At 36.6% G+C, this 12,616-nt stretch overlaps 1 protein-coding gene across 2 annotated transcripts; it reads left to right on the top strand.

Annotated features, from left to right (window-relative positions):
• The first annotated feature begins 234 nt into the window (after window positions 1-234).
• On the top strand, window positions 235-10,841 carry LOC123517111 (luciferin sulfotransferase-like). 2 transcript variants are annotated; one of them, XM_045277020.1, is made up of 9 exons: window positions 350-495; window positions 1,795-2,114; window positions 2,838-3,016; window positions 5,455-5,551; window positions 5,771-5,945; window positions 6,061-6,181; window positions 7,743-7,837; window positions 8,750-8,938; window positions 10,373-10,841. In XM_045277020.1, the coding sequence occupies exons 3-9, from the start codon at window positions 2,845-2,847 to the stop codon at window positions 10,481-10,483; spliced, it is 960 nt and encodes a 319-aa protein (XP_045132955.1). In that variant the 5' UTR covers window positions 350-495; window positions 1,795-2,114; window positions 2,838-2,844; the 3' UTR covers window positions 10,484-10,841. The 2 variants fall into 2 exon arrangements, with proteins under 2 accessions (XP_045132954.1, XP_045132955.1); XM_045277019.1 differs by lacking the exon at window positions 1,795-2,114 and having other exon boundaries at window positions 235-495.
• The last annotated feature ends 1,775 nt before the right edge of the window (window positions 10,842-12,616 follow it).

Genomic DNA, 12,616 nt, shown 5'->3' with positions numbered 1-12,616 from the left:
TGTGTGTGTGTGTGTGTGTGTGTGCGCTTCTGTATAAACTGAACCATGATATAAGACGTACCATATTGCGGATAAAGAATATCAATATATTAACCTCTCTCTCTCTCTTTCTCTCATTTATATATATATATATATATATATATATATATATATATATATATATATATATATATATATATATATATATATATATCGATCTCTATCTGATGTTAGTTTGTACTTGACCATCGTGCGATCGGTGACTTTCAGTTTATCCAAATTTTTTAATTTTTCATTGTGTTCAACTGACATGACGAATCAAGATGTTTCACCTTCATTTCACCAGATGGAATTATTTTGTCATACATCTGGCAGCACAGTACGAGGATATGAGTAATGATAGCCCAATAACAACCAAGTGGCAACAGTGGAGTATTGCAACAGATCCCAGCAGAGAGAGAACGATCCGTGTTGCGGAGTGTCAAATATGTCTGACAACACTGAAACCGTCAATGGGTGAGTTTCGACTTTGTAAGGAATGGAGCCTTCATTTGCGGTGTGGAGAGGGCAGGATTCGCTAAGCATTTATATAGCCCAGTTTACTGCTGGTGACATGAGTAGAAGTTTGTGCGCTTGGGTACATATATGTTAATTAAGAGGATCCATGTATATTTTCTATCTAAAGTATGTTGAAATGCCAAACGTTTGGGTGTAATTGTTTATAATGAACCTAGGTAGATGTCTTAGTATTATTTTTTTTCTTGTGTAATCAATGTTTAAGTGTGTATATAGGTCCCACACTAGGAAACGGTATTCAATCGTTGGTCTGACCACTGTACTATTTATAAGGGGTTTTGTCTCGTGTACAGCCGTTCACTCTATTAAGTAGCATATTCCTTGGAGAGAGAGAGAGAGAGAGAGAGAGAGAGAGAGAGAGAGAGAGAGAGAGAGAGAGAGAGAGAGAGAGAGAGAGAGCATAAAAACCTAGGAAAATGAGGGGGAGCTGCGAGGCCACCAGACCACATGTGGTAGTCACTGTATGAATAAAGCTACCTAATCTCACTTATCAACCCATTTATAAATCTATCCAATCTTCTATTAAAGCGATTGATAACTATACTGTTGTAAAGTTTATAGACAACAAAGGAGGTCAGGTTATGCCCCTAAACATGGAGCGAACACATGTAAGAGAGAGAGAGAGAGAGAAAAATTATTTATCTTCCCAATCCTACCCACCATCTCTCTCTCTCTCTCTCTCTCTGCATGATCACATGGAACTAGCTGAAATGTCACTGTATGTACCTGTACATTCTCCCTCCACTCCCGCGTTCACCACTACATTAATGAGTGACTAAACAGCCTACTTCGGCTGGTATGCCTGACACGCTTCAGTCAGTAAAGCACAGGTCGAGATATAAGCGGCATGGTTTTGTTCTGGTTTATATTGATTAGGCTTTTTTTTTTTAAACCATGTGGGGTTTTCAGGAAAATTTATGGGCTAAAGGGCTTTGTCTTGGTTGGTGGGCCGTTTGCCTAGCATAGCAAGAACGCGGGCAGCTTGTGTGTGATAGTGTTCCTGGTTCCGTACCAAGAACCATGGCCCGCGTTCCGCGTATCATAAGCCAGTGTGATAGCCCCTTTAGATAAGGAGGTTGGGGGTGGAGAGGAGCGAAGATGAAGGAAAGATGGGAAAATGGCCATTTGATTTTCTCTTCAAATATGAGAAGGCAACGTAACCAATTTTATGTTCGTACTAATATAGAAAATATTTGTCTGGTCGCATTTACACTCAACGACTTTTCCCCATTTCCGCAGTTAGGGTGCGTGCAAAGAGAAAGCAGGTTTGCCCGCGAGGGCAACCGGCGCTGACCCGCGCCAAGTATTAAACCTTATAATACAAGTTCTAGAGTCGGCGCCGGCAGCCTGCCTAAACCCGCTTTCCGGTTTGCATGGTTCATTCTTGCCTGCTCAACCCGCGCGGTTAGACGCTACTGAATGGAGAGCAGGATGGATGTTGAGCTCCTCTGATATGCAAAGTTTATGAGAGAGCGTGTATGAAATAAGTAGAATAAGCACCACCAGGCATGTGGTGGATAGCCTGTGGCTTGAAATCACCAAGGAATTGAAGTGTGAAGGTAAATAACTTATTATCATTATTATCATTAATAATAATTATAATGACATTTTTAATAATAATAATGATGATGATGATGATGATAATGATTATTATTATTAGTAGTATTATTACTATCATTCTTTATACAAAGCACGATGATGTGTTAACAGCCGATCCCCGACATGATCATGTGCCATTCCTATCCGCCAGTTGCTTCTATCTTTCCGTCATGGATATACGAGACCACTTGCTGTATCTTTATTATTCACAATCAGAGAGAGAGAGAGAGAGAGAGAGAGAGAGAGAGAGAGAGAGAGAGAGAGAGAGAGAGAGAGAGAGAGAGAGAGAGAGAGAGAGAGAGAGAGAATTTCCTTGCTATTCAGTTACTTGTTCATCACTTAAAACAAAATTATGATTAATACCATTACATATTTTTGTAGAAGCTTTTCTCCAAAGCAACAGGCCTCTAGAATGTGTCCATAGAGTGCCATATAGATTTCACAATATCCATGGCGTTTTGCCAGCCGTTTTTAAAAGAATGTCATTGTGACCATGGCGGTCGTGAATAGCATTCTGCCATGGTGACATCCATGCCTGTAGTCTTGACGCAAAAACATCCATAGACATCCAGGTTATATTGAGAGCACAACACCGTGCCTTGAAGAGTGATGGAAGAGTTGATACACGTGAAAGCTGGTGCTTTTGATGAAATTTTCTTCACAAATCGTGTTTTTTATTTCAGAAAGGTGATGAGAGACATGCCTACCCTGAAGGTCCCAATGTCTCTCTTCACTCCAGATCAAGTTGGGGTGGGACCAAACTGTTTCATCATGCCCACGCCCTTTAAGGATTGGTATCCTAAATATGCTTCATTCTCTGTCCGGAGTGATGATGTCTGGGTCATCACCTATCCAAAAACTGGTGAGGAGTGTTAGGCACTTATATTTCTATTCTATTTTATATTTGCCAATGTGCGACAAACATCAAAGATGAAATGCATGGCTGGATGTGGCAGTCAAAACAAGTTGAGTTTGCATAGCCTAATTCTTTAGATTTCTTAAAGAAGAAAGGTTACGTGAAAAGGTAACGTGAAGTATCTAAAAGTAGTCTATTAGTAGTACAAGATAAGGTGGTTATCTGTATAATTGGGGAAGACTGTAACTCCCACTTAACTCTGACAAAATCATGGCTTTCGGGAGATCAATGAAGTCAGGCCTTCACGTAAGCTATTTACTTCCTGAAGGGTTGGACGTCTGTGAAGAGACGTGGGAAAGTAAAGTGTGGTATCAATAGTCAATAGCACAGGGTCTAAATCATTGATGAATAATAGGAATAAAGTGAACAACAAGACAAAACCCTGAGGAACACCACTCTTAATATGTTTATAAGAAGTGATCATCAATCAAAGCAGCAACAGAATGGTCAGAAATGAAACTTGAGATGATTAAAGTGATAAGGGTAGAGGCTAAAAGAGATCATTTTGGAAATTAAAGCTTTGTGCCAGACTCTATCAAAACGTTTGATATGTCCATGTTAACAGCAAAGTTTTTTCAATACTCTTACAAAGGATGACCAATAAGGAAAGCCAGATCACCAGTTGAGTGGCCTTGATAGACCCCATACTGATGATCAGATAAAAGGTCGTAAAGTGGTACACAAAGACTTCCAGGAATGTTGTGGATAGACTAAAAAAAACTCTAGAGAGGCAGCAAATAAAAACATAAGCTAGCAGTTTGAGGGATTAGAACAGTCACGCTTTTTAGGAACAAGCACACTTTCAGTAAAAATAAAAGCTAATTGTTAATAAGCAAAGTTGGAAGAGTTTGATTTGGCAAGGAGGAACAGTTTTGGAGAATAAAAGGGAAACAAGGAAAATATCAATGTGAAGGATTTTATGGATAACATAAGCTATATGTAAAATGTACGAGAGGAGAAAACATGTCAAGAATTATTCAAGGTAGTTGTTTTAGTAAAGATTTAAGTGAAGAGTTCTGTTTAAAAAATATGTGAGATGGTATTATTAATTTATGATCTTATATCAGGGAGACAAAGTTAGATCTTGAAAGACTGACACTTTCTATTAATGGAGTTTATGGCTAGAAAAGAGCAGACTTAGCATGGTTCTGGGCAAAAATATAAAGTGCATGGGATTTAGGAAATTGGAGTCTAAAGTACCTTATGTGGGCCAGCTCTCTACAATACATAGCATGAAAACAGGTTGTCTTAAATCAAGGTTTGGAAGGCTTAAGACAAGAGAAAGAGCGAGGAACGTATGGCTCCATAATAGACACTATTATCTCTGTTATGTACTCGTCTCTGATGAAAGTAGTATTCATTCAAAGGAAAACTAAAATACCTTCTCAGGTCCTCCCATGATTAGAAGAGGCAAAGAGCACCAGAGACATCTCTGCCTTGGGAGATCCTGAAGAGAGATTTGAGTGACAGGACAAGAAACAGATATGAGTTTGTAATAAGAGGAGCCTAAAGGAAAAGAAAGGTTGACAACATAAGCAGAAGGAAGAGGTTGCAAAAAAAGGTCTTGAATGTTTGATATATCTCAAGGAGTCATGAATACCAGTAGGGTGTTGCACCAGTTCCTCTAGGTTATGGAGGGTAGCAGAGTTAAAAGCTACTTCATCAGGATAGTCAGTGAAGGGAAAGAAAATCCAAAGCAAGTGGTGAACATTGTCTCCAAAATATCACAATCAAAACAAACGAGAAAAGAGCCAGGATGTGCTCCACTTTCAAAGCTGAGAAGTCAAAATATTCTTCTAGTCAGAGATATATACCACATAAAAATTAAGCCATAGCCAGATAGCAGAAAAATTGGGAGACTCAAAAGTTTGGCCACAAGAGAAAGTTAAATCATTGCAGAGAGAGATGCAACATTTAGCTATGGATTATAATGAAGACAAAGAAAGGGCAGAAAAAATAAATAAAATCTTGAGATCTGATCAGCTAAAAGTTAGTCCAAGATGCAATTTTTTTAATGAAATAAATCTTCTGTATTTGCAAAAAATAGCAGTTTGTGAAAATGATTGTAGGGATAAAGAGGTCAGTAATTAGCTATGATTATTATGAAACTTACAATTAATGACCTTTGGAAGGGGTTTCAATGTAGGCCTCGCCACGTAACATCTCTCTTATATTGACTGATAAGTTCAATGACCTTTGGATTACAAATGCATAAATAATTCATTTATATAAAATGTATACACAATTCAAAACTCTTGTTCATTGAGCTGTAGCTTCTCTATAAACATTCTGCTGAATTGTACACCATAACTGAGCAGCTATAGCATCTTTAAAGGCCTGAATTACATCAATCATCAAGAACAATACACATTTATGATTTGCAGGAACAACATGGACTCAAGAAATTGTATGGGGTCTTCTTCATGGCTTGGATTCTCCAGATATTAAACTTGAACTTATGAAAAGATTCCCATTCTTTGAGTATGTATACGTATATCACCCTTCCCATTTTTGTGAAGGCCTATATATTTCCTGTCATTTTTATTCTTTTATGAAGCCAAATAAATAATTATGATTTCTATTAAAATTTCAATCCACCATATTCTATGTTGGTAATATATTGTTATAACAAATTTTCTTTAAAATACTCTGCATATTTGAGTGATACATCCATTAATCTACATTTTTAATCATAAATAGGTTTGATAGTCTGCTCTCACCTGAACATAAACTACCACCTTCTGCACCTGAAGATTCTCCTGCCCACCTGGGTAATTCTTGGAAAAGAGTACAAGAACAGACTCCACCTAGAGCCATCAAGTCACATTTACCAAAAGAGCTACTACCCTCTGACCTCTGGGAAAAAAACCCAAAGGTAACTAAATATAAACTTGAGACTCCACTACATTGCAGGAGGAGTGAGTCACTGACCATCTGCTACATGTAACAGACAAATTAAGCAAGATCTACAAAGTGACTATCTGTTTCAGATAATATATGTCACCAGGGATCCACGGGATGTTTGTGTCTCCTATTTCTTTCACAACTGCAAACTAGAAGGTTATTCTGGAACCATGAAGGAGTTTGTTGATACTTTCTTGGATGAAAGAGGTAAGAACTCACTTTTCACACCACTGTCTATGCATGTGTTGTGGTTCAGTCTTTATAAGCATTAATGTCATATCTTGTCATCAGTAGTTATTTCCATTACATATAGCTACAAAATAAGACAAGAACAACACAAGCAAATTACATCCTCTTTTGAACTCAAACTTTTCCTAATGAAAACTTTATATTAATTAATTTCTTTATATTAATTATTTTTTTATCTGTAGCCTATTTTAATTAATTATGTTACAACCAGGGTTGGTATCAAGTAATTGTACTTATACCTGGGCTCAGGTACAGATTTTCAAGTACTTGAACTTAGAGTTAAAAAATTCAATGTTAGTGTAAACCCCGATTAAGTTGGACCCGAATAAGCTGGATGTCGGATAAGTCGGACATTTTCAGGAATTAATTTACTTTCTATATATATATATATATATATATATATATATATATATATATATATATATATATATATATATATATATATATATACAGGCAATCCCCGCTTAACGAACGGGTTACATTCCTAAAAAAATGTTCGTTAAGCGAATTTTCATCAAGCGAACCAATTATAACAAGTTTAACCCCTGACTTGAACTTCCATTGAGAGTAAACAAAACAAGAGTGCATCGTAGTACAGTGCATGAAATATTTAATGAAAGTAAAATTTATGAAGTTAAACATTTAGGCAGTTTAATATAAGTCATTACAATGTACACTAATGTATGTATGTAAGTAACTTTGTAATGTTGATTATCTTAAATTTATGAAGGGAGGGAGAGTGGAGAGTGGAGCGCGAAAGACACTAGCCGGCAACCTGTGGAACGTAAACAAAGGGCACATCATTGTACCGCATACAAAACTTATGTTGCTACCACATTTCCACAAGCCTTTCCATTCTATCCATTGCAGAGTCACGAGTTCAGGTGTTTTTTTTTTAGCTTGCAAGGAAGATATGGTCTTACCAACCTTCTTAATAGAGTCTGCTGACTTAAAAATAGTAGAGACAGTAGATGGAGTCAAGGTATGGTGGAAAGCAATGCTTTTAGTTTTCTCGCCTCTCTGTCTGTGAATAATATCCAGCTTCACTTCGAGAGTAAGAAACTTCCTGGTCTTCTTAGCAATGCTAGGCGACATTGCAGGGCGTTTTGGTGGCATGTTGAGCGAGGGAAGACGAGCTACTGCTAACGCTGTTATTGTTTTGAACTAGGGGGAGTGAGTGGTGCGCGTTTTGTCCATGAGAGACACTGGTGTATTCAAAAGCCTGTCGGCTTGCATGATACAGCAGGGCTTTCAAACTTGGAAAACATTACCTGGATAAAATTTCATTAAAGCGAGTTTGGTGTTCATTAAACAAGCAGATGGTAGTAAAAGGAAACGTTCGTTGTAGCAAAATCTCATTGTGTGAACGTTTGTTAAGCAGGGTTTGCCTGTGTGTGTATGTGTATATATATATATATATATATATATATATATATATATATATATATATATATATATATATATATATATATATATATACTTGGACACAATCCTGGTTATAATTACTTTCCTTCTTCAGTGTCTTATTCACCATTCTGGGTGCATGTCCTTGACTTCTGGAAGATGAGAAATGAAGAAAACATCCTCTTTTTACGATATGAAGACATGCAGAAGGTAACAAAGTGTTGTTGGTGTGGTGCACTTATCAGTCTTTAATGTATCAGTCTTTAATCTCTTACTGAAATACTTGCAATCCACTGGAAGTGACAAGATTTTTTTTCTGATTTGGAACGAACAAATACACATATCTCTACTTGCAGTGAGATGATATTCCAGTAAACAAAATGCGCTAATAATAATGATTACATACCATGATTATTATCATGCAAAAAAGGCAATTGAATACTTTGACATTATTCTAAATTTCATGCAGTAATACAGTAACTTACAATATTGTACAGCTTTGATGTTGAAATAGCATGCAAAAAAACAATTACAGGTAATACCAGAACTCAAAATTTCTGATGTTTCATATTTATTTTAGAATTTTATGTTAGTATTCCCAGCCAGTCTGGTACTGGATATATCAACCTTACTCACCAAACTCCCAGCTTATGAATATCACATGCTAAAACTATATGTGCAGATGCTGCCTATAAGTCCTCACAGAGTACAACTCATTGGCTAATAACTAAGAGAAGTCATCCAAAGACAATGATGACAATTTGTTTCTCTAAATTTTTCCATGCAGTATTCATATCAAAACTCTTCACTTTCAACTGCATTAAATAAAATACTGTACCTACTCACATAAAAGTTTGGGAAGTATTTTGTAAGGTTCTAAACAATAATTCAAATTGTTTCAGCTAATAACATGAGAAATAAGTTAGTTCATCACAGAATTAACAACTAACCAGTAGGTATATAATTATAAAAAAAAAAAAAAAAAAAAAAGCAATCACTAGTTTCAAACACACAGAGAGAGAGAGAGAGAGAGAGAGAGAGAGAGAGAGAGAGAGAGAGAGAGAGAGAGAGAGAGAGAGAGAGAGAATATTCCTAACTTCTAACTGTGCAATAATGTTTCAGAACCTTCAAGGAGTAATAAGACAGTTGGCAGACTATCTAGAAGTTAATGTGAGTGACAATGAAGTTGAAGCACTGGCTCATCACTGCTCTTTTGACCAAATCAAAAACAATCCTGCTGCCAACAATGAAACCTTTTTTGATGCTCCTAACACAGCATCTCAAAAAATCAAATTTATGAGGAAGGGAAAGGTATGTGAGTAAATAAAGAAAAACATACTAAAATATCATTACATACATAAATGTATCAATCTTCCTTCATCTGCATACAAAATAAATGCCAAGTTTGACCACACTAAGATGGTTGTTTATTTTCTACAGTAAAAACTAGGAATGACATTAGTGCAGCTGCAGACCATACTGCAAACACATGATTTCTGTAGCCAGATGCAGCCAGAAAGCAAGATTGGTTCTATTATATAGTCTTCCTCCATTTTCACACAAGAACACCACCTGATAAATAGTGTTGTTACTTATTGTAATGTTCAAGATAAAACCATTCACAAGATTTAGTAGCTCTTAGGTTTGGATATATATGCAGGTTTAAAAATTCCCATGAAACAAAATCTGACAACAGAACCAAAGCAACAGAAACAAACAAAATTTTAATGGATAGAGTTCACAGCCATAGAATCCTTCTCTTATAACTAAATCAGGTGAGTGATATGGTGAGGGATATCACAGATGCTCTGTATTTACATTTTTTATGTTTAAATTTTATAAGCCCGTGACCTTAAAGAAGTTCCAAAGTCTTTTACAAAACTATTTTCAACATTACCTACAAGTATGCTGTCATATATATATATATATATATATATATATATATATATATATATATATATATATATATATATATATATATATATATATATATATATATATATATATATATATATATATATATATATATATATATATATATATAAAGAGCTTCTGTGATATCCCTCACCACATCCTGCACCTGTCCTCTGCCTCTGTAGGTCACCCACTCAGTGGTAGGGTAGACAAGCTTTTATTTCTATCAGAGTGGTATTTGCCACACAGAACTGTTGCACTGCAGACAAGTGTAGGTGTGGGGAAGACTCAGAGTTCCTGGGCTGAAACTTTGAATTGAAGACTTGTGTGTATTCTATTGATGTTATGATGACAAATTCTGTTTTTATGAGCATCTTTGAGGCCTGTTGTGCACAATGAAGAAACCCATGACATTTTTTGTGAGTCTGGGTATAGGCACTTGTGTGGGATGACAAGAAGAAATGCTAGCTTTTGTTCTCAAACACCAAGATGGTTCATCCCAAGCAGCCAGAGAGTACCATCTGTTGCTTGTGCAATCATAGCACAAATTCTGGTCACTAATCATCCCAGTGTTCCCCAGTTCGTCCTTTATAAGACAGTAATCTCTTGCCCTGTGGAACTCTATCATGGCCATCTCCTCAAGGAGAGTTCTTAGGAAAGGAAGTGCAATTTACAGGTTGATAAATAGAGTTAAATGGACAGATAGTGCATTATAAGTTTCTTGCCTGTATATCCTCAGTCAATATCTGCTGTTGTCTTTTGGCAAGCTTGCCCATTTGGGCAATTAAAGAATTTCATTGTTCTTGTGAATGAAGTCACTTTCTATTACAGACAGGTGACTGGAAGAACCACCTGACAAAGGAACAACTGACTGCCTTCAAGGAGTGGACTGAGAAATACCTGGAAAATTCAGACTTTCCATACTACCGTGACTATGAGTAACAAGTGGGGCATAGATTCATCCTTTCCTTTTTGTTTGCTTATTTCTTATATGAAGTGAGACCATTTCGAACACCATACAGAAATGAAGGAACTTTAAACACTAAGTACTGTAGATCATTATGCAAAATGCTAAAGTTGGAATATGTCAATGTAACAGATGACTGGAAAAGTGTTAATGTAAATAAGCAACTACCAGTACATAACTAGATGGCCTAGATTAAAGTACTGTAGATTTAATTCATAATAAATATACTCCAAAACTTTTAAAGATATAAACATTATATGTATTTTGTGGCTTAATGAAAGCAATAGGATGGATGGTTAGCATGGTGTAAATCATAAATTCTGTTTGAGCATTTCTGATTTGTTTTACTCTCTCTAGTTGACATCATTGCCATTTGCCTCTCTTTGATTTCTTAATCATCCAGCAATAGACAGAATGTCCGTTGTTGGGTATTTGCCCATTGAGATTTGTGGTCCATTAAATCTGAAATCTTTTAAACCAAGATCCATTAAATCAAGGGCCAAGTGTATCTCAAAATTAAACAATATATATCATATAGAGCAATAATTTTCCTTTGGAAAAGTTAACCATTCAATGATATATATTACGATATTTATAAATGCTACACTAGTTAAAAAAAAAAAAAATCCGAGCTATGATATATAGATATATATAACAAAAAAATAAGTAGAGTTAACATTTTACAAGAAGCACTCGATTATCAAAATAATACCTACAACAAGAAAATATGAAGACAATACATGCCCCCTCTATTTACTCGGTAATGTTTTTTGACACCCAACAGACATATATAATTGCTTGATGGGAAAACAAGGTTTTCTGGTGAGGAAAGCTCAAATATGGCCAGATGTCACCTCTGGAATTATTGCAGTTACAGAAAAAGTAAAGAATGGCACCTCCTTTCTAATCATTGAAACAACCATGCAAGATGATAGAGTAGTTCCTCCTCTTTTGGTTTTCCCCCTTAAAACCCATATTCCCCATAGCCTCCCAAGCTTGCTGGGGCAGGTGGGGGGGGGTGGGATGGAAGAAAAGGGAGAGGTCCTGTTCTGTACTTTTACCGCAGTTTCAACCAATACACATTCTCACGGTCTAGATCACACTTCTATGAGCATTTCTATTACCAATTTACCCTATCGGAAATTAATAAGGTTAGGTTAGGTTAGGTTTCCCAGGAGGTCCACAAGCTTGTTAGACATAGCGAAAAATAAATCCAAGATAAGGTATAATGGTTGAAACTGCAAATTTACCTCACCTTTTACCAAGAAAAACGTGTGAATTATTGTTGCTTTGTTGTGATGGTCGCCATCTTTGATACCACAGAAAACCAACTGAAATCAGTAAACTCTCCTTCAGGACACTTTATTGTCTAACTTGGCGATATCTAACGGTTCTAACCTGACCTAGATTAGGTAATATTTACCACCGTATTTCATCATTGTTATTATGGAAGAGATCTTGTACACGATCACCTTCATAAGTCTACTATACTTTGTAGTGTGTAACAGTAGAGCAACAACCTCTGACTGGTCTGCTAAGGAACTGTATGGGCAAACTATGATTTAAATGCTATTTAATGATAATTTGTCGCTTACCTTAATTGGTGTCACTTTCGGATTGTGACCCAACTCAATAGCCCGGTGTTGTGGAGACGTCACAGCGACAGGAGAGGATGCTGACACGTGTGGTTGTTTACTTATGTGTAGTGATCGTCTGTCAAATTTCTAGATGGTGACCACTGATGACGGGTGGCACAAAGACAGGGAAAGAATAATGACATTTAAGACAGAACAATGACCAATGGTACACACAAATTTGTGACACAGCACAAACACGAGACTTAAATCGTCCTCGACACGCGCAGAGCTGACTCAGAAATCAAAATGATAATGAATGTGTAAGTCACTGTTTGATCTGCTGCAGTCTCTGACGAGACAGCCAGACGTTACCCTACGGAACGAGCTCAGAGCTCATTGTTTCCGATCTTCGGATAGGCCTGAGACCAGGCACACACCACACACCGGGACAACAAGGTCACAACTCCTCGATTTACATCCCGTACCTACTCACTGCTAGGTGAACAGGGGCTACACGTGAAAGGAGACACA

Source organism: Portunus trituberculatus, chromosome 41 (genome assembly GCF_017591435.1).
Source record: "Portunus trituberculatus isolate SZX2019 chromosome 41, ASM1759143v1, whole genome shotgun sequence".
Classification (NCBI taxonomy): Eukaryota; Metazoa; Arthropoda; class Malacostraca; order Decapoda; family Portunidae; genus Portunus; species Portunus trituberculatus.
Note: the sequence above shows the minus strand (reverse complement) of the source record. Positions and strands in the feature narration are given on the sequence as shown.

What these genes read in the sequence shown, in the direction of transcription:
- LOC123517111 (XM_045277019.1), top strand. Translation starts at nt 467, where the DNA reads ATGTCTGACAACACTGAAACCGTCAATGG. An exon ending in AAAAGATTCCCATTCTTTGA is followed by an intron (nt 5,552 to 5,770) that starts GTATGTATACGT and finishes AATCATAAATAG; the next exon opens with GTTTGATAGTCTGCTCTCAC. An exon ending in TCTGGGAAAAAAACCCAAAG is followed by an intron (nt 5,946 to 6,060) that starts GTAACTAAATAT and finishes TATCTGTTTCAG; the next exon opens with ATAATATATGTCACCAGGGA.